This window comes from Eubalaena glacialis, chromosome 2, assembly GCF_028564815.1.
Source record: "Eubalaena glacialis isolate mEubGla1 chromosome 2, mEubGla1.1.hap2.+ XY, whole genome shotgun sequence".
NCBI classification, from domain to species: domain Eukaryota; kingdom Metazoa; phylum Chordata; class Mammalia; order Artiodactyla; family Balaenidae; genus Eubalaena; species Eubalaena glacialis.
The window spans coordinates 170,196,428-170,218,665 of NC_083717.1; the positions used below are offsets into that span (position 1 = coordinate 170,196,428).

General features: G+C 40.2%; 1 protein-coding gene across 1 annotated transcript in view; it reads right to left on the reverse strand.

Moving 5' to 3' along the window:
* Nucleotides 1–4,377: 4,377 nt before the first annotated feature.
* SPTLC2 (serine palmitoyltransferase long chain base subunit 2) overlaps nucleotides 4,378–22,238 on the reverse strand; it is a 119,953-nt gene continuing 102,092 nt past the window's right edge. The window contains exon 12 of the mRNA XM_061181139.1: nucleotides 4,378–9,528. Coding sequence (XP_061037122.1) covers nucleotides 9,409–9,528 — 120 coding nt within the window. The 3' untranslated portion in view covers nucleotides 4,378–9,408. The remainder of the gene's footprint in view (nucleotides 9,529–22,238) is intronic.

Genomic DNA, 22,238 nt, shown 5'->3' on the forward strand with positions numbered 1-22,238 from the left:
GAGCCTCGCGGGCGAGGGACACGCCGCAGCCCAACGCGGGAGCCTTTAGCTCTTGGGCAAATGTGCACCCAGGTAGGTTGGCTTGGGGAGGAAGGCCTGGAAGTAACTCCCCCAAGGCTCTTCCAGCTCCCCTGCTGGAGGTGGAGACTCGAAAAAAAACACCTGCCACTCTGCACCCAATTTCCCCCCGGTGTTCAGCACTTCAAGAGCCAGGAGAGAGCTGAGACTCAGATGTGAGGATAAAGTCCCAGAAGGACAGCAGCTAGCCACATTTGAAGGAGTGGTCCGAAGATCCTGCCCTGCCACTGGGTGTCACCTAGTTTCATCCTGGGTAAAACAGTGGGGCCACCCACTCCCTCCAGAGGGACACTCGTGCAGGGATCCTGCCGTGTAGGGCGTGCAGTCATGAAATAAAACCTCAGCTTATGATAACGATCAGGAACTGAGTGGCAGTGACGATTTTCATGGCTGGGGGCTGTTGGGGACTGTGAGCTCCGTGACACAGGGCAGGTGGGGTGGGGTTTGGACAGGTAGGTGAGGAGCAGTCAGAAGGCATTATTAGGAAGATGCCGACCCAGGGGCCATATGGAGGAACACAAAGGCTGCCTGGTTTCTGGGCAGGGACAGCAGATCCCTGGAGGTGCTGGGAAGGATGCCAGAAGCCTGGCCATAGGGTAAAATTTGGGATCTGGGTTTAGCCTTAGAAACTCTTAGGAGACTGGGCACATTTCTGAGAAACCACTCCTATCCCCAACAGCACTGCCCAGGACTCTGCAGTTGTCTTTTTTAAAAAACTAAATTTATTTATTTTTGGCTGCATTGGGTCTTCGTTGCTGCGTGCGGGCTTTTCTCTAGTTGCGTCGAGAGGGGGCTACTTTTTGTTGCAGTGTGCAGGCTTCTCATTGTGGTGGCTTCTCTTGTCGTGGAGCACAGGCTCTAGGCGCGTGGTCTTCAGTAGTTGTGGCACGGGGCTCCCCCTCGCGGGCTCTAGAGCGCAGGCTCAGTAGTTGTGGCGCACGGGCTTAGTTGTTCCGCGGCATGTGGAATCTTCCCGGACCAGGGCTTGAACCCATGTCCCCGGCATTGGCGGGTGGATTCTTAACCACTGCACCACCAGGGAAATCTTTCTGCAGTGTTTTGAATAGTGCATCACAGGGGTTAGTAACAATGCCGGTCTGGAGTCCGCCACAGGGGTTTGAACCTTGCTTCTATCATTTACTAAGAAGATATTATTGGGCAAATTCTTTGACCCCTTGGTGGGTGCTTTTGTCATCTGTAAAAGTCTGGGGTGTAGGGAGGGGCTACCCACCTCACAGGTGTGAGGAGTAAATAAGAATCTAAGGACTTATATTAGGATGAACTACAGGAAGTTGCCACTTTTGGGTCAAAAGGGTCAAATGTTGGCAATTTCATGTGGTTCAGCCTAATAAGATGCCTGGTACATGGTAAACACTCAAATATTAGCCCAAAGAAACCTAGCATTTGAGCAACCTGCTACGCCATATTGCTTTTACTAAATGTGAGGCCACTGTGTTGTTTTTTAGGATTTTTTTTTTTTTTTTGTAAAACTATTTTCACATCCAGTCGAATATTTTGTCTTTTCATCAAACTTTTGAACCTTCCCACAGATTAAACATGGAGTTTGAAAGTAAGGAATTCATTCATTCATGTGTATCTGTCTCCAAGTCAGTAACTACCGCTAATGGGAGCCCCTCTCCCCATTACCTGGACAGCTATAATAGCCTCCCGATTAGTCCTGCTGTATCTACTCGTTCTCACTCTCTCCTCCCCAAATGCTGTTGGTTATTCTTTTCTTTTTTCAATCAACTTTGAGATATAATTTACATACAATAAACACACCTATTTTAATTGTACAGTTCAATGCGTTTTGACAAATGTATACATCCAGGTAACCACCACCACCATCATGATTTAGAAATTTCTCATCACTCCAATATCCTTCTGTGCACTGCAGGAAAAATAAATATGCTTCAGTGGAAAGTAATGCATTGTCTACATACAATGCATCCTTTTGAGTTATCTGATTCTAGTCTTTCATTGTCTTGGGGCTGTTTTACAACTTTGTAGGTTGTAGGTAACTAATAGCAAAGCAAAATACTTCTTGTCTATGTAAATGCAAATTCTGTCCTGTTCTGTGGAGGTTCGATTGACCTCCCTCCCCCAGTGTGGAAGAAATCAGTTTTGTCTTCATTTGTACATTCACTTCAGTGTTCCTGATCTATAAAGTTTCTGTTTTTCAATATCTCCTTTGAATTGGCTGTAATACCCTTAACAGTTTTCTCATTAATGAGTTAAATGAAATCTTTCATTTTTACATCTGTAAGAGTCATGATTTTATTCGTTTTTGAAAATTATCTTTTAACAGTCCCTTTGTACAGTTAATCCCTACCTCCCTACCCTTGGCTCCTGGTAAGCACTTCTCCACTCTGTCATCATAGGTTAGTCCTGCCGTTTTAGAAGTTTGTATCAGTGTAGTCACATTCATGTATTCTTTTGTTTGGCTTCTTTCTTTGAGCATGGTTTTGAGGTTCATCCATCTAGTTGTAGGTGTCAGTAATTTGTTCCTTTTCACAGCTGAGTAGTATTCATCATATGACCATTCTGCTTCTTTTCCCATTAACTATGATAGCATTTGGATTGTTTCCAGTTTGGGGCTATTATGAATAAAGGAGCTATGAATATTCAAGTGCCAATTCTCTTGTGGACATGCTTTCACTTCTCTTGGGTGAAATTGCTGTCAAAAACCTGCCAAATTGTTTTTTCCAACAGCTGTACCATTTTGCATTCCCACCTTTGTCAACACTTGGTATTGTAATTCTTTTTATATTTAACCATTCTAGAGGGTGGGTGAGTAGTAGAATCTTATTGCAATTTTAATTGGCCTTTCCTTAATGACCAATGATATTGAGCATTTTGCATGTGTTTATTGGCCATTAGTATACTTCCTTTTGTGAAGTGTCTGTTCAAATCTTTTGCCAATTTTTAATTTAATAATCTTGTCTTATTGAGCTTTAAGGATTCTTTATATATTCTAAATAGAGAGGCTTTGTCAGATATATGTACTGTGGATATTTTATCCCAGTCTGCAAACTACATTAAGTCTTCTGAAATTTTCATTTTGATGAAGTCCAGTTTATCAGTTTTTTTCAGTCATGCTTTTTGTGTCTGAAGAAATCATTGCCACCCAACCCAAAGTCACCGATTTTTTTTTATAGTTTCTCCAAGAAGTTTCATTTTTTTTAATTTTTTATGCTCAGATCTATGATTTGTTTTGAGTCAACTGTGGTATGTGATGTAAGGTTGAAGGTCCTTTCCCCATTGAATTAACTTGGCACTTTTGTCAAACATCAGCTAACCATACACATTTGGGTCTATTTCTGGACTCCCTATTCTGTTTTATTGTTCTATATGACTAATCTAATGCCAGTTGCAGTCTTGGTTACTGTAGCTTTGTGCAAAGTTTTGAAATCAGGTAGTATAAGTTTCTTTACAAAATTGTTTTGACTATTCTAGGTCCTTTGCATTTCCACATAAATTTTATCAACTTGTCATTGTCTACAAAAAAGCATGCTAATGGGTATTTTTTTTTTAATTTTTAAAAATTTATCTTATTTATTTTTGGCTGCATTGGGTCTTTGTTGCTGCGCATGGGCTTTCTCTAGTTGTGGCGAGCAGGGGCTACTCTTCGTTGTGGTGCACAGGCTTCTCATTGCGGTGGCTTCTCTTGTTGTGGAGCATGGGCTCTAGGCACGCGGGCTTCAGTAGTTGCGGCACGTGGGCTCAGTAGTTGTGGCTCGTGGGCTCTAGAGCACAGGCTTGGTAGTTGTGGCGCACAGGCTTAGTTGCTCCGCGGCATGTGGGATCTTCCCGGACCAGGGCTCAAACCCGTGTCCCCTGCATTGGCAGGCGGATTCTTAACCACTGCGCCACAAGCAAAGTCCCAAATGGGTGTTTTTTTTTTCAATGCTTACAACTTTTCACTGGTTGTCCCTGGTGCGTAAGATAAAGTCACCCGGTGCGGCAGCCTCTACCGCCTCCTGGTGAGCTCCACTTCACAGTTCTTGCGAGCATCAACCACACTCTTTCTTTCAGATCCTCCAATCCTTAGAAAAGTTTCCTCTATCACCTCTGTCTAAACCAGACACTGGTTCCAATTTTATCAGGCTCTTTACCTTTCCTTCATGGCACTTAGCAGTTTCTAACACGATATATATATGGTTCATGTGCCTATTTGTTTACAAAAGTAGGAACCATAACCTTCTGTTTGCTGCTGTTATTGGTAATGCTCAGTGCAGTGCCTGGCATGGAAACAGCACTCAGTATTTATTGGTTTAATGAATAAAGGCAGATACAGCTTTCAGATTATTTTATTGGAGCAAAACAATAAATTTCATGGGATGATTCTTAAGTCATCTCAAGTAGTTCCCCTTCAGCTCTTAACAGGCACTCTCAAAATGGATACACCTCCCTCAACCCATCATTTATAGCTTGACAGTCATCCAACAACAACAGCAACGAAAAATCATCTGGCAAAAAAGGGAGACGGGGGGCGGGTGTGGGTAAGGGAGAGAGTGACATTTTAACACAATACTAAATTTTAAAAAGTTTTATTTATATTTCCCCTTCTCTTTCTCAGATTATATGAGCATTACAGGACTGGGGAAGGGTTATCACAGCACCTCTTGCAAATTCCAGTTTACAGGAATGAAAAAATATGGGCCAACAAAATAAGATCTCGGCTCTCCATAAGCTATTTCTCTATTCTTATTTTATCTCTTTCCCCCTTCTCTTAATGTTAACTACCTTTATCCAGAGAGGGATCATCAAGACTGTGGGCATGCTGGCTGACATGGTGATCTCACTAGTATCCTGTGAAGAACCATCAAGGATGCTTTTTATCGTTCCAACCATGAACACCACTGAGGTAACAAGACCTAACATCAAAGATGAAGACAAGTCACCACTCCACCCTAGTCAGTGATATGTCCCACACTTCCTTGGAAGGCCTGGGCCAAATGACAAAGCTTTGCACAAGAAACTCGGGAACTGTGTTGGAAAAAGCAGACACTGAGTGGGCTCAAGGCTCCTTGTGTATGGAAGGATCCACTATCCACGCAGACAGCAACAAGGCAGGACACTTGGCACATCAGGGCACTGCTCTAATTTTTACCTTTCATTCAACCTCCCCATAACTGCTCCAAAAGAACAGAGCTTTGGGTGTGCTTCATTAAAAACACAGTAAAGGCAGGTTAAGAGCCACTGAATTCTTTATGGTCAGTTTAATAAACTCATCATACCACAAAAAATCAGTTTATAAGGCCATTTATCATGTGTACTACACAGTAAATAAGACCTTGCCCACAGCTTCCCCAAGTCAGTCCCAAGGATGACTGGGAATATGATACCTCAGACTCAGCAGAGACATTGGAATAAACATTTCCGATAAGGGCTCGAGCTAGCCCCTTCGGTTTCCTCCCTAGAAAAGGCTCAATCTATAGCAAAAGGTGCTTAGAAAACAGAAGTCACTAGAAATGACAAAAGGGGCAACAGCATTTTCTACACATTAAAAGCAAAGGGATCACTGGCTAGTCCTGGCATTTCCTCTGTATGATAAGGGAGGAAGCCAGCCTTCTAACCCAGCTATCTGGGCACATGGCAAATAAATGGCTAGGAGCCTGAACACTGCATTTCATGTGGATAAAGCTGAAGAGAGAATGGACAAGCTTTTCTTTACGTGGAAGGTGTTTTAATTAACTGGCTTAACGGATTAAGCAAACAGCTGCTCAACAGCCAAGAAGAATCCTTTGATTTTCATAACTCCCCCTTCATAACTCCTTTGGGCTAAGATGATTTTACCTGTGTGAAGTGCTCAACAGTTCTTGACCTTCAAGAAAGTGGACAGAAGGAAAACCACAACTTTCCCATTTTTTCTAACCACATGGGTTATAGCAAGGACAGATTAAAACCTATTCTGGCTTACCTAGAACACCAGGAAAGACACCCTGGGAATTAGGGCACAGCAATTCTTTATACAAGAGAACCAGGAGGGACCTCCCTGGCGGTTCAGTGGTTAAGACGCCGCGCTTCCACTGCAGGGGGCGCGGGTTTGATCCGTGGTCGGGGAACTAGGATCCTGCATGACCCGTGACACAGCCAAAAAAAAAAAAAGAGAGAGAGAGAGAACCAGGAGATAGTCAATTGTATTTAACCTTTTCTAGGTGGTTTTGCCACAAATTCATACAAAACAAGAACCCAAATTCTCTTTCTTCACTGCCTATGACATGACTAGAAGTGCTGCTGCCCAATCCAGTATGACAAGGGGCCAGAGATCCTCATCAATTTGGAAAGAGGCACATGGGGGAAGAAATAGGGCCTTGGCCTCTGAAAGGGCATCAGGCAAACACGCAGCCCTTAGTAGTTGTGTCGGGTTATTTCTGTTCACCTTCCATGACTACATGAGGAAGAGGGGTGTCTGACTATTTGAAATCCTCACCCTATCACGAAAGTTTAAGATAGTGACGGAGAAGTTCTTCAAACAAGCAAACAGTACTCTGGGCTCTGGAGACCAGAATGTTTTTTTAAAGGGAAAAAATTTTCCAAAGCAAAGCGAAAAGTTTAGTGCTTCAAAGACCCTGCCCCTGAACATTCTCTTTCAATGCTCTAGAACGTACGCCATATTCTACAGTAAGGCTTTTAAAATAAAGATGGGAGGAGAATCTGCCTCTGCCACTGCCACTTGATCCATTCTTTGGGTGTGATTTTGATGTGCCCTAGTTATAAACTTCCTGGTTTCTGATGTGATCTGCAGAAAAAGGTCGTATAAACCTGAAATGGATGAAGACAAAGCTAAATAAAAAGAGGGATGAGAAAAAGTAATAAGGATTAGTCACACCTCTATCAACTAACTCTGATGATCAGCCTTGGTAGTAATGGTTAGCTGATGCCTGTTTGAATCCCATCAGATTCTTGAAGTAGGCTGTGTTAAACCATGTACTAAACAATACTTATTTGTCCCAGATTTCTACTCATTCCCAATGACAGTATTTATATACACTTGTGTTTCCCCAAGTGCTTGGTTAAGTAATGATATTTGTGATATGACTGGACCCTAGATTTATATTACAGTTTCAAGAAGAGACAACCAGTGTGTGTAATGTTTTGTCCTCTAGGAAGTAGAGGTCCTAGAGAGATCACAGGAGTTTTCTCTCTTCAAAATAAATCTGTAACTTAACTGCATTTATCCTGAAATAACTGCATAGCAAAGTGATATATATATATATTTAAATGCCCATATTAACTGACATTTTAAGTTGCAGTGACTTCATGCAAGCCAAAATAAAAGACTGGCCATTAAGTTCATTGCTTTAAGTTTGTGACTTCTGCAAACCCTACATCACTAAATAGTAACTGCAGTGCAAAAGCTCCCTGGTTCTAATGGGGTTCTATGGTGAGGACCTAGATGTGCAGGAAAGGTTAGTAATGTATTTTATTTTACAGGACTAATTACTTAGTTACCACAATCTTTTTTACTTCAACTTGTACATGCTAAATGCAGTCCCTGCATCTCTACTTGGTTCTTTTCACTTTTTTCTATTCTTTAAAAAATTAAAATAAAACCTTGGAATATTTCAAGGGCTTAAGGCTCTCAGATGCTGAGAGTGACCAAAGATAACTTAAGACATGAAAACAAAACTTCACAAACAATAGCATTGCTTACATCCTCCACTACATGTATCTGCACAAAAATACCACAGCTGATGACAAGATGCCCAGGAGAATTTGGACTGAAAATTTTTACAAATAAAAGGAGTGATTTCAAAAATAGAGATGTACAAAACTACTTTCACACAATGTTTTTCCATTCTGTTCCCAATCCTTCCCCTATAATACTTGATGGCTACTAAAAGACAAGCTGATCTTGGGTATAAAAAAAGTCAAAAGTTCTCTTCACTTAAGCTTTGGTCAACAGAAGAAAGTAAGAACTTTAACATGGTGATTTTCAGATTTGCTCTTTGGTCAAGCAGTATAAAGCTCGCTGAAAGAAATCCCCTTACTTGGTATGCAAACAGAGTCAAAATAGAGGATCCCAGTTTAGCAAAAAATAAGTGTTCAGAATTTCTCAGGGAAAAAATAAGGGGTAATGGAAGGAGATGGAGCCCCTAAAAGCCCCAGATGCCAGGTTAGAACTGCATTAGGACATCAAGAGTAAAAGAGAAATAGCACTCAGAGTGATATTTAAATGGGTCATCTTCTAAAAAGGGTAAGTTAATAAACTTTAATCCTTACATTAGGAACATGACAAATGATTTCTGAGCGGAGGATTTACCAACATTCTCCTTTATCAGTTGAAATCCTAATATGGACACAAACCCAGGCAGACGCTGTCATAATTTTGAAAAGTAGAAAGCAGTAAGAAGGAAACCACAGACATTCTACAAGGAGCAGTCAACCCTTTCCCCACCACCCCTGCCCTCTCACCCGAGCAGGAGGGCCTATCACTCTGTGGAGCAGCTTTGTACACAGAAGAGTGAGGTGTGAGTCGGCTTCAGCACCGAGGTCTGACCAGGGTGGGATGTGGGTGCTTTTAAAACCATTTAAGTGTTTTAAACAGGGGGTGGGATGTGGGTGCTTTTAAAACCATTTAAGTGTTTTAAACAGGGGGTGGGAGTGTTAGATTCCAGCTTGGGAAGAACCCAGAAACTGGACATACCCTCAGATGGTGACCATTACGAAGAAACATTTGATGGTGAAGGAAGATATCATCTGGTGACCAGAACAAAATGGAATAAGACCAAGCCTTGGAGGCTTCTGGCCCGGGAGGGATATACAGTGAGGGGGAGTTTCAGCAATGTTAGTGTTTACTACTTTTCTTAAATGGCTAAACTTAAGACACATTAAAACACTTTGGGTGATTACGTGACTGGTTAAACAAGGATTCCAAGGCTGGCCACCTCTGAGACCTGGACCGGAAGTAAGTGGAAGGCACTTGCTCCCCAGGAAGGAAGGCCAGGTGAGTCTCGAGGCTGTAGTGCCAGGGCCAGCAGGAGCTTTGGATGGGCCCACGTCTGTGAGAGGAAAATGGCCTGCATGGCTAGCCAGAGACAGGGTAGGGTCAGTGTGATTTCACAAGTAGAATAGTTATAAAATAAAACATTTTTTTAATGGACAAAAAAGCAAAGTGAGTCACCTCTTTTTTTAAAGGTGATGTAGCAAAGGAAGGATGTGAAGCAGTTTTTCACTATTTACAAAATATCATTTAGAGTGGAGGTGGCCGCCGTCAGTAGTTGAGGAAATCTCTTGCACAAGAAGTGTGGTTCCTGCAACTGGACTGGAAAGGCCACACACTCTCCTGGGTGAGGGAGTCCCTTTAGGGGAGCACCAAAAGGCTCAGTCTTCTGTTTCTTCATATGTAGTCTCATCAAAGGGCCTGTCCAATAGAGGTACTGACCGATGACGGGAATACTTCAGGTGCAATAGGTCCCCGACTTCATCTATCTCCTTTAAAGCCTAAAATATACAAGACAGAGCAGAGGTTAGAGCCAGGAGGAGCAAGACACACTTGGTGCTTCATTTTTCTAAAAACAATCATGGCAAGATTATCCTGTGGTGGGATCGTGTCCAATGCATTTACTCTGAGCAGACTAGAGTCTAGCAATGGAAAGAGCTGCTTTTTGAGCAAGGACATCAGGCTGACCGTGAAGAACAGGCTGTGAAGAGCAGGGATGCAGAATAAAGGGTATAATTCATCAAAATAGGACATGCTTGGACTTCCCTGGTGGCACAGTGGTTAAGAATCCACCTGCCAATGCAGGGGACACGGGTTCGAGCCCTGGTCCGGGAATATCCCACATGCCGCGGAGCAACTAAGCCCGTGTGCCACAACTACTGAGCCTGTGCTCTAGAGCCCAAGAGCCACAACTACTGAGCTCGTGCGCCACAACTACTGAAGCCCACACGCCTAGAGCTGGTGCTCCACAACAAGAGAAGCCACCACAATGAGAAGCCCGCGCACCGCAACAAAGAGTAGCCCCCGCCTGCCGCAACTAGAGAAAGCCCGTGGGCAGCAACGAAGACCCAACGCAGCCATAAACAAACAAACAAACAAACAAATATTTTTAAAAAAGAGAAAGAGCATTTCTATATTTAAAAAAAATATATGACACGCTTGGAAGAAGAAGGAATATGTACCCTGAATTTGCCAGGCTGGCTATAATTTGTCATTTCTCCTTTTACCCTCCAGTACTTGCTCTTTCTGTTATCACACTACCAAAAAAGTGATGAGAAGTCTGCACTGAGATGCTTCCTAGATGCAAGATGAAGAGAGTCCCCAAAGTGGGCTGCTGTGCAGACTTAGTAAGAAAAAGTGGAAGCCAGCAAGGAAAGAAACAGAGCCAGCATTTAAACTCAGGTTTGATTTTAAACCCCCAAATCCTACCATTGAGAGATTATCTTGTCTTTCCATCAAAACTCTATCTCAGTATAACTTTCTTATCTATAAAACTTGCTCTTTTATTTTTCAAAGAAAATATGTTTCTTATAAAAATTAAAACACTAAGACAAGTGATGAAATGAAAAGTCTCTTCCTGATTGCAATACTAGCCCTACCTGGTAATCTGTGTATGGTTTCTTATATGTACTTAAAAACAAACAAACAAAACCCAACTCCTGGTTGAAGTATACCTACATACAGCAAAGTACACAAATCATAGTTCACACAGTTAACTTTCCAAAAAGCAGCACACAGAGAGTCAGAATAGAGAATGACAATATAAGAAAGGGATATGTGTTCAGAATTTCTTAGAAAATATTTAATGGAAGGACAAGGAAATTCCAAGCCCCAGATACCTCTCAGAGAAATCCATGGAAGACAGCAAAAATTTTGGAATCCTAGATTCTAAGGCTTTCTAATAAAAGCACCTGGCACAGGTCACAGAATGCATTTTCAGCTCATGGCAGCTCTCCAGCCCTGTTATTCACTCCCCAAGCACGTGTGGATGTTGCCTAGTGGGTCTAATAGGCCTCAGCTCTGGAGACAATGGCTCTATCTAGGACACCATCTCATTAGACTAAGAAAGGGTAATGTGGGCAGTAGAAGCCCTATTGCCTAAGTGTGACTCTCCAAATTTCCATCACATCATATAAATCTTCTGTCCACTCTCATGGTTGTAATTCCATAAGAAAATGTACATCTTCTAGTTCAGAAAAGGGAATCAGTTGATTATCAGTAAATAGACACATATACCTGTTCCTAAATTTAACTTTTAAAAAATCAGTGTTTGTAGAGAGGAAAAAGAAACACCAATAAATAGTATTCCTTATTTATTCAAGCATAAGAAAAAAATACTCTTCACTCCAAATGTGAAAAATATAAAAAGCAAATAAGAGCTGGACTTCAATATGCTATCAGAACACTGGTACCTTTGAGAAGAGGTTTAATTAAAAGCTCCATATGGAAACAATTTAAGATTGAATTTCAGCTGAGTGAACCCATTAACTGTTTATTCCCATGACCTCTGATACAGGATTTATTAATTTAAAACAATACATGACTTACTAAGATCACAAAGTAAAGGATATTCAGAAGAACATAATATTTTTCATCAATTAAAAAAGAAAATGAATAGAGACAGAAAAAAAGCCACAGTAGCCCAAAGGGATCTAGATAACAAGATTATGACTGATACCATACCAAATATCTCAGATGAATGGGTTTTATTAACATAAAAGGTAAAATTATGCAACTTCCCTGGTAGTCCAGTGGTTAAGACTCTGTGCTTCCAATGCAGGGTGCCCGAGTTCAATCCCTGGACGGGGAACTAGATCCCACATGCAGCCCACATGCCACAACTAAACATCCCGCATGCTGCAACGAAGATGCTGTGTGCCGCAACTAAAGACCCGGTAGAGCCAAATAAATAAATAAATAAATATTAAAAAGAAAAAAAAGAGATAAAATTGTAACTAGAAACTGCCGGTCATGATGTGGGGGTTACCTGGTTAGATTAGGAATAATGAAGCATTACAAGTACCAATTGTTAACAAATAGTCAACACTTACACTGAACCTCCGGATCACAGGGTAAGATGGGTTCTTAGGGAAAAAACATGTTAATTTAGGGTTGAGTATGGCCCTTGAATAAGAGAATATTCTAGGATAGTTGTGCACCCCTGAGCTAATAAGCTTGCTCTTCTTCTTTTAAAAAATAATAGCTTTATTGAGATACAATTCACATGCCAAAAAATTCATCTTTTTAAAAGTTTACAATTCAGTGCTTCTGAGTATATTCACAGTTGTACAACTTTCATCACTATCTAATTTTAAAGCATTATCACCTCAAAAAATAAACCCCATACTCATATCCTCATTCCTCCTTTCCCAGGCCCTGACAATCAGCAAACTATTTTCTGACCCAATGAATTTGCCTATTTCAGACATTTCATATAAATGTGGTCTTCTGTGTCTTCTTTCACTTAGCATAGTGTTTTCAAGGCTCATCCATGTTGTAAGGGTACAAATTCATTCGTTTGCATGTGGTTATCCAGCTGTCCAGAACCACTGGTTGAAGAGACTATACTTTCCCCATTAACTAGTCTTAGCCCCTTGTTGAAAATCAATTAGCCATAGATGTTTGGGTTTATTTCTTGACTCTTAATTCTATTCCATTGGTCTATAAGTCTATCTTTATGCTAGTACTCCACTGTTTCAATTACTGTAGCTTTGAAGTAAGTTTTAAAATCAGGAAATTTGAGTCCCCCAACTTCTATTTTCTTTTTCAACATTGTTTTGGCTATCTGGGGCCCCCTACAATTCCATATGAATTTGACGATTTCTGCAAAAAAAAAAAAGCCATTGTAATTTTGATAGGGATTGCAATGGATCTACAGATCTTGCTGTACTCCATATTAACAATATTAAATCTTCCAGCCCATGAACATAGGGTATCTTTCCATTTATTTAAATCTTCTTTCATTTCTTTCAGCAATGTTTCATAGCAATATGCAAGTCTTTCACCTCCCCTGGTTAAATTTATTCCTAGGTAGTATATTCTTTTGAATGCTCTCGTAAATGAAATATTAATCTCCTTTTCATGTGTTCATTGCCGGTGTATAGAAATACACTAATTTTTGTGTCTTTTACTCTGCAATTTTGCTGAATATATTTATTAGCTCTAGCAGATTAGTTTTTTGTGTGTGAACTGTATAGCATTTTCTATATACAGAATCATGTCACAGGGCCCATTAATAAACGAAAGTTCGTTTTTATCTCATAATGTTCATGTTTACTTCCATAAAAAAATCATAAGACAAAATAACTTCAACAAACCTGTGGTTTCAAAAAATGCACTTTATGCTTAAAAAAAACCTAAATGGAAGGCAAAATCAAATAATCCTGCAAGTGGATGTTATGAGAAAAATATTAGCACTCTCAACTGGTAAACACGTTTGTTGGCAACAGAAATCTACCAAGATATACTGGTTACATCTAAATTATTTCTCTCTTTTTTAAAAAAATTATTTATTTATTTGGCTGGGCCAGGTCTTTAGTTGTGGCATGCGGGATCTTCGTTGCAGCATGTGGGCTCTTAGTTGTGGCATGCTGGATCTAGTTCCCTAACCAGGGATTGAACCCAGGCCCCCTGCATTGGGAGTGTGGAGTCTTAACCGCTGGACCACCAGGGAAGTCCCTAAATGATTTCTTGAATGTGTACAGTTATCAGGAGTAAAACCTGTTAGAAAACACAGTTAATTACTATAGCCATTGCATTTAATGATACAGATATTTTTTGAAAGGTGTGCTGAAACTCCTAAACACCCAAATAAAGTAGAGTGGAAGAAAAGTTGATATTACTGGGTTAAAAAATAATCAATGAAGAAATTCACCAGTAAGATTTTTGAGTAAAGGGAAAGAAAATCTATTGGAAAAAATCCGAAAGGTATAATCAAAATAAAAAAGAAGAAAAACAAAGATACAGTATCAATAAACTGAATTCAATTTCAGTGTCAGAAGAAGATTAAGAATATACTCATACTGGTAGAAGTTTTGCTATGAAGAAATAGGGAAGAAAAACCAAAATCTTTAGCAGTTAAGAAAATTAAAATGTCAATTAAACTTTTAAAAACATGCATTCATAATATTCTTTAAGATTAGTAGCTCTCCAATGAATTAATATTCTGATATTTCTATCAACTAATTTTATGCAAATATGTTCTAGAGCTCTATAAACTCTCAGAAAGTAATACTTATATAAAGTCTGAAATCTTGAAGATGTTGGAGACAAGATGGTGGAATAGAAGGACTTGAGTTCACCCCCTCTCACGAAAACACCAAAATCACAAGTAACTGCTGAACAACCATCGACAAAAAACACTGGAACCTGCTAAAAAAGATATTGTACATCCAAAGACAAAGAAAAGGCCACAATGAGATGGTAGGAGGGGCGCATTCACAATATAATCAAATCCCATACCCACCGGGTGGGTGACCCACAAACTGGAAAATAATTACATGGTAGAGGTTCTCCCACAGGAATGAGAGTTTTGAGCCCCACATCAGGCATCCTGGCCTGAGGGTCTGGCATTGGAAGGAGGAGCCCCCAGAGCACTTGGCTTTGAAGGCCAGTGGGACTTGATCATAGGAACTCCACAGGACTGAGGGAAACAGAAACTCCACTCTTGGAAGGCACACACAAGGTCTCATGAGCACCAAGACCTAGGGGAAAAAGCAGTGACTACATAGAAGCCAGGGCCAGACCTACGTGCTGGTCTCAGAGGGTCGCTTGGGGAGGTGGGGGGGCGGCTGTGGCGCACTGTGGGGACAAGGACACTGGTGGTGGAAGTACTGGGGAGTACTCATTGGCATGAGCTCTCTGGGAGTCTGCCATTTTGACACCAAGACCTGGCCCTACCCAACAGCCTGTAGGCTCCAGTGCTGGGACGCCTCAGACCAAACGACCAATACAGTGAGAACACAGCCCCAACCATCAGCAGACAGGCTGCCTAAAGTCTTCCTGAGCCCACAGCCGCCTCTAAACACACCCCTTGACATGGCCCTGTCCACCAGAGGGACAAGACCCAGCTCTACCCACCAGTGGGCAAGCACCAGTCCCTCCCACCAGGAGGCCTGCACAAGCCTCTAGACCAGCCTCACCCACTAGGGGGCAGACACCAGAAGGAAAAGGAACTACAACCCTGCAGCCTGTGGAATGGAGACTGCAAACACGTAAAGTTAGACAAAATGAGATGGCAGAGGAATATGTTCCATAGAAGGAACAAGATAAAACCCCAGAAGAACAACTAAGTCAAATGGAGATAGGCAATCTACCTGAAAAAGAATGGAGGCACAGACTGAGAAGGTACAAGAAATGTATTACAAAGAGCTAGAAGACATAAAGAACAAACAAACATAGTTGAACGGTACAATAACTGAAATGAAAAATACACTAGGAGGAATCTATAACAGAATAAATGAGGCAGAAGAACGGATAAGTGAGCTTGAAGACAGAATGGTGGAAAACACTGCAGCAGAACAGAATAAAGAAAAAAGAATGAAAAGAAATGAGGACAGTTTCAGAGACCTCTGGAACAACATTAAACACACCAACATTCGCATTACAGGGATCCCAGAAGGAGAAGAGAGAGAGATAGGGCCTAACAAAATATGTGAAGAGATAATAGCTAAAAACTTCCCTAACATGGGAAAAAAAACAGTCACCCAACTCCAGGAAGTGCAGAGTCCCACACAGCATAAAAACAAGGAGGAACATGCTGAGACACATATTAATCAAACTGACAAAAATTAAAGGCAGAGAGAAAATATTAAAAGCAACAAGGGAAAAGTAACAAATAACATACAAGGGAATCTCCATAAGGTTATCAGCTGATTTTTTCACCAGAAACTCTGCAGGCTAGAAGGAAGTGGCACAATGTATTTAAAGTGATGAAAGGGAAAAACCTACAACCAAGAATACTCTACACAGCTAGGCTCTCATTCAGATTTGACGGAGAAATCAAAAGCTTTACAGACAAGCAAAAACTGACAGAATTCAGTACCACCAAACCAGGTTTACAACATTGCTTAAGGAACTTCTCTAGGTTGAAAAGAAAAGGCCACAATTAGAAACAAGAAAATTACAAATGGGAAAGCTCACTGGTAAAGGCAAACATACAGTAAAGGTAGGAAATCATCCACACACAAATACGATTATCAAAACCAACAATCGTGAGGAGAGTACAAATGCAGGATATTGGAAATGCATTTGAAATTAAGAGACCAGCAACTTAAAACAATCTTGTATATAGATAGACTGCTATATCAAAACCTCATGGTAACTGCAAACCAAAAACCTACAACAGGTACACACAAACAAAAAAGAAAGGAATCCAAACACAACACTAAAGATAGTCATCAAATAACAAGAGAACAGAAGAGGAAGGCAAGAAAAAAGACCTATGAAAACAAATCCAAAACAATTAACATAATGGTAATAAAAACATACATATGGATAATTACCTTAAATGTAAATGGATTAAATGTTCCAACCAAAAGACACAGACTGGCTGAATGGATACAAAAACAATACTCGTATACATGTTGTCTACAAGAGACCCACTTCAGATCTAGGAATGTATACAGAGTGAAAGTGAGGGGATGGAAAAAGGTATTCCATACAAATGGAATTCAAAAGAAAGCTGGAGTAGCAATACTCATATCAGACAAAATAGACTTTAAAATAAAGAATGTTACAAGAGACAAGGAAGGACACTACATAATAATCAAAGGCTCAATCAAAGAAGAAGATATAACAATTAGAAATATCTATGCACCCAACATAGGAGCACCCCAATATATAAGGCAAATGCTAACAGCCATAAAAGGGGAAGTCAACAATAACATGATAATAGTGGGGGAACTTTAACACCCCACTTACATCAATGAACAGATCATCCAGACGGAAAATCAATAAGGAAACACAGGCCTTAAATGACACATTGTATTTGATGGCCTTAATTGATATTTATAGAGCATTCCATCTGAAAGCAGCAGAATACACATTCTTTTCAGGTGCACATGGAACATTTCTCCAGGATAGATCACATGCTGGACCACAAAGCAAGCCTCAGTAAATTTAAGAAAACTGAAATCAAAGTATCTTTTCCGACCACAATGCTATGAGATTAGAAGTCAATTACAAAAAAAAAAAAAAAAAAAAAAAAAAAAACTGTAAAAAACACAAACAAGTGGAGGCTAAACTATATGCTACTAAACAAGCAATGGATCACTGAAGAAATCAAAGAGGAAATCAAAAAATACCTAGAGACAAATGAAAACACAATGATCCAAAACCTATGGGACACAGCAAAAGCAGTTCTAAGAGGGAACTTTACAGCAATACAAGCTTACCTCAGGAAATAAGAAAAACCTCAGAGAAACAACCTAACCTAACACCTAGAGCAACTAGAGAAAGAACAAACAAAACCCAAAGTTAGTAGAAGAAAAGAAATCATAAAGATCAGAGCAGAAATAAATGAAATACAGACTAAAAAAAAATATAGAAAAGATCAATGAAACTAAAAGCTGGTTCTTTGAAAAGATAAACAAAATTGATAAACCTTCAGACAGACTCATCAAGAAGAAAGGGAGAGGGCTCAAATCAATAAAATTAGAAATGAAAAGGGAGAAGTTACAACTGACACCACAGAAATACAAAGGACCGTAAGAGACTACTACAAGCAATTATATGCCAATAAAATGACAACCTAAAAGAAATGGACAAATTCTTAGAAAGGTACAATCTCCCAAGACTGATTCAGGAAGAAACAGAAAATATGAACCAACCAATCACAAGTACTGAAATTGAAACTGTGGTTAAAAAACTCCCAACAGGGACTTCTCCGGTGGTCCAGTGTTGAGCCTCCGCACTTCCAATGCAGGGGGTGTGGGTTCGATCCCTGGTCGGGGAACTAGGATCCCACATACCGTGCAGCGCGGCCAAAAAATAAATAAATAAAAATAAAAATACTTTATATGTGTGTGTGTGTGTGTGTGTCTGTGTGTGTATAAAAACTCCCAACAAACAGAAGTCCAGGACCAGATGGCTTTGCAGGTGAATTCTATCAAACATTTAGAGAAGAGTTAACACCTATCCTTCTGAAACTATTCCCCAAAATTGTAGAGTAAGGAACACTCCCTAACTCATTCTATAAGGCCACTATCACCCTGATACCAAAACCACACAACGATACCACAATGGAAGAAAATTACAGGTCAGTAACACTGATGAACATGGTAGCAAAAATCCTCAACAAAATACTAGCAAACTGAATCCAATGATATATTAAAAGGATCATACACCATGACCAAGTGAGATTTATCCCAGGGATACAAGAATTTTTCATGTCCGCAAATCAATCAGTGTGATACACCACATTAACAAATTGAAGAATAAAAACTATATGATCATCTCAGTAGATGCAGAAAAAGCTTTTGACAAAATTCAACAGCCATTTATGATAAAAACTCTCCAGAAAGTGAGCATAGAGGGAGCCTACTTCTGGGAGTTGCCTGGTGGCCTAGTGGTTAGGATTCAGTGCTGTCACTGTAGTGGCCTGGGCTTGATCCCTGGTTGGGGAACTGAGATCCCACAAGCTGCGTAGTGCAGCCAAAAGAAGAGGGAACCTACCTCAACATAGTAAAGCCCATATATGACAAACCCACAGCTAACATCATACTCAATGGTGAAAAGTTGAAAGCATTTCCTCTAAGATCAGTAACAAGACAATGATGTCCACTCTTGCCACTTTTATTCAACATAGGTTTGGAAGTCCTAGACACAGCAATCAGAGAAGAAAACGAAATAAAAGGAATCCAAATTGGAAAAGAAGTAAAACTGTCACTGTTTGCTGATGACATGATACTATACACAGAAAATCCTAAAGATGTTACCAGAAAACTACTAGAGCTCATCAATGTATTTGGTAAAGTTGCAGGATACAAAATTAATACACAGAAATCTCTTGCATTCCTATACACTAACACCAAAAGATCAGAAAGAGAAATTAAGGAAACAATCCCATTTGCTGTCACATCAAAAAGAATAAAATACCTAGGAATAAACCTACCTAAGGAGGCAGAAGACCTGTACTCTGAAAACTATGTGACGCTGATGAAAGAAATCAAAGATGACACAGACAGATGGAAAGATAAACCATGTTCTTGGATTGGAAGAATCAATATTGTCAAAATGACTATACTACCCAAGGCAATCTACAGATTCAATGCAATCCCTATCAAATCACCAAGGGCATTTTTTGCAGACCTAGAACAAAAAATCTTAAAATTTGTATGGAGACATAAAAGACTCTGAATAGCCAAAGCAATCTTGAGACAGAAAAATGGACCTGGAGGAATCAGGCTATACTGACTTCAGACTATACGATAAAAGCTACAGTAATCAAAACAGCATGGTATGGGCACAAAGACAGACTTATAGATCAACAGAACAGGACAGAAAGCCCAGAAATAAACCCACGCACCTATGGTCAATTAATCTACAACAAAGGAGGCAATAATATACAATGGAGAAAAGACAATCTCTTCAATAAGTGGTGCTGGGAAAACTGGACAGTTACATGTAAAAGAATGAAATCAGAACATTCTCTAACACCATATACAAAAAAACCCTCAAAATGGATTAAAGACCTAAATGTAAGACCAGATACTATAAAATTCTTAGAGGAAAACATAGGCAGAACACTCTTTGACATAAATCGCAGCAATATCTTTTTGGATCCACCTCCTAGAATAATGAAAATAAAAACAAAAATAAACAAATGGGATCTAATTAAACTTAAAAGCTTCTGCATAGCAAAGGAAACCATAATCAAACAAAGAGACAGGACTTCCCTGGTGGCACAGTGGTTAAGAATCCGCCTGCGAATGCAGGGGACACGGGTTTGGTCCCTGGTCTGGGAAGATCCCACATGCTGCGGAGCAACTAAGCCCATGCACCACAACTACCGAGCCTGTGCTCTAGAGCCTGAAAGCCACAACTACTGAGCCCATGTGCCACAACTACTGAAGCCCGTGTGACCTAGAGCCCACGTGCCGCAACTACTGAGTCCACGCGCTACAACTACTGAAGCCCGCATGCCTAGAGCCCATGCACTGCAACAAGAGAAGCCACCGCAATGAGAAGCCCATGCACCGCAATGAAGAGTAGACCCCACTCGCCGCCAACTAGAGAAAGGTTGCATGCAGCAATGAAGACCCAACGCAGCCAAATAAATAAATAAACAAACAAAGAGGCAGCCCACAGAATGGGAGAAAATATTTGCAAGTGGTGCGACCGAGAAGGGATTAATTTCCAAAATACACGAATGGCTCGTGCAGCTCAATATCACAAAAACAAACAACGCAATCAAAAATGGTCAAAGATCTAAACAGACAATTCCCCAAAGAAGACACAGAGAGCGCCAAAAAGCACATGAAAAGATGCTTAACATCACTAATTATTAGAGAAAAGCAAATCAAAACTACAATGAGGTATCACCTCACACCGGTCAGAATGGCCATCATCAAAAAGTCTACTAACAGGGCTTCCTTGGAGGTGCAGTGGTTAAGAATCCACCTGCCAATGCAAAGGACACAGGTTCGAGCCCTGGTCTGGGAAGATCCCACATGCCACAGAGCAACTAAGCCTATGCGCCAAAACTACTGAGCCTGTGCTCTAGAGCCTGCGAGCCACAACTACTGAGCCTGCGTGCCACAACTACTGAAGCACATGCACCTAGGGCCCGTGCTCCACAATGAGAGAAGCCACCGCAACGAGAAGCCCACGCACTGCAACGAAGAGTAGCCCCTGCTCACCGCAACTAGAGAAAGCCCGGGTGCATCAATGAAGACCCAATGCAGCCAAAAAAAAAAAGACAGTGGACCAGACTTGACTAGACATCATGGTACTCTTCACCACTGCACACACTTCAAAAAAAAAAAAGTCTACAAAGTCTACAAACAATAAATGCTAGAGAGGGTGTGGAGAAAAAGGAACCCTCCTACACTCTTGGTGGGAATGTAAGTTGGTGCAGCCACTGTGGAAAACAGTATGGAGGTTCCTCAGAAAACTAAAACTAGAACTACCATATGATCCAGCAGTCCCACTCCTGGGTATATATCCAGACAAAACTAAAATTAAAAAAGATGCATGCACCCCTATGTTCCTAGCAGCACTATTTACAATAGCCAAGACATGGAAACAACCTAAATGTCCATCAACAGAGGAATGGATAAAGAAGATGTGGTAATATATACAATGGAATATCACTCAGCCATAAAAAAGAATGAAATAATGCCATTTGCAGCAACATGGATGGACCTAGTGATTATCATACTAAGTGAAGTCAGACAGAGAAAGAGAAATATCATATGATAACATTTATATGTGGAATCTAAAGAAATGATACAAATGAACTTATTTACAAAACAGAAATAGACTCACAGACTTAGAGAACGAACTTATGGTTACCAAAGGGGAAAGGTTGGGGTGGGGGATAAATTAGGAGTTTGGAATTGACATATACACACGACTATATATAAAATAGATAACAAGGACCTACTGTATAGCTCAGGGAACTCTACTCACTCCTCTGTAATAACCTATATGGGAAAAGAATCTGAAAAAGAATAGATATATGTATATGTATAAACTGAATCACTGTTGTACACTTGAAACTAACACAACATTGTAAATCAACTATACTCCAATATAAAATAAAAATTTTTAAAAAAATAAAAATAATCAAGATACTGGTGAGAAGATAGACACCTAAATCAATGAAACAGAACAGACTTTTCAGAAATGAATTTACACAATATATTCAACTGATTTTTGACAAAGTTGTTAAGGAAAACACATGGAGGAATGATAGCCTTTTTTCAAAAAATGATGCTGAATATGAATAATAGTCTAAAAGACCTCTGAAAACTTGATAATATGAAAATAAAAGATAAACAATGAAACTTGGACATAAACTTGTACAGATACTTTATCACAGAAGATACACAGATGGCAACTGAGCACATTAAAAAAAAAAGGTTCAACAACATTTGTGATTAGGGAAATAAAATCTAAAGTCATCATGTTATCCAATATACATATTAGAGGGACTAGAATTTAAAAGTATAATGGATGCAGCTTCGATCCCTGGTCGGGGCACTAAGAT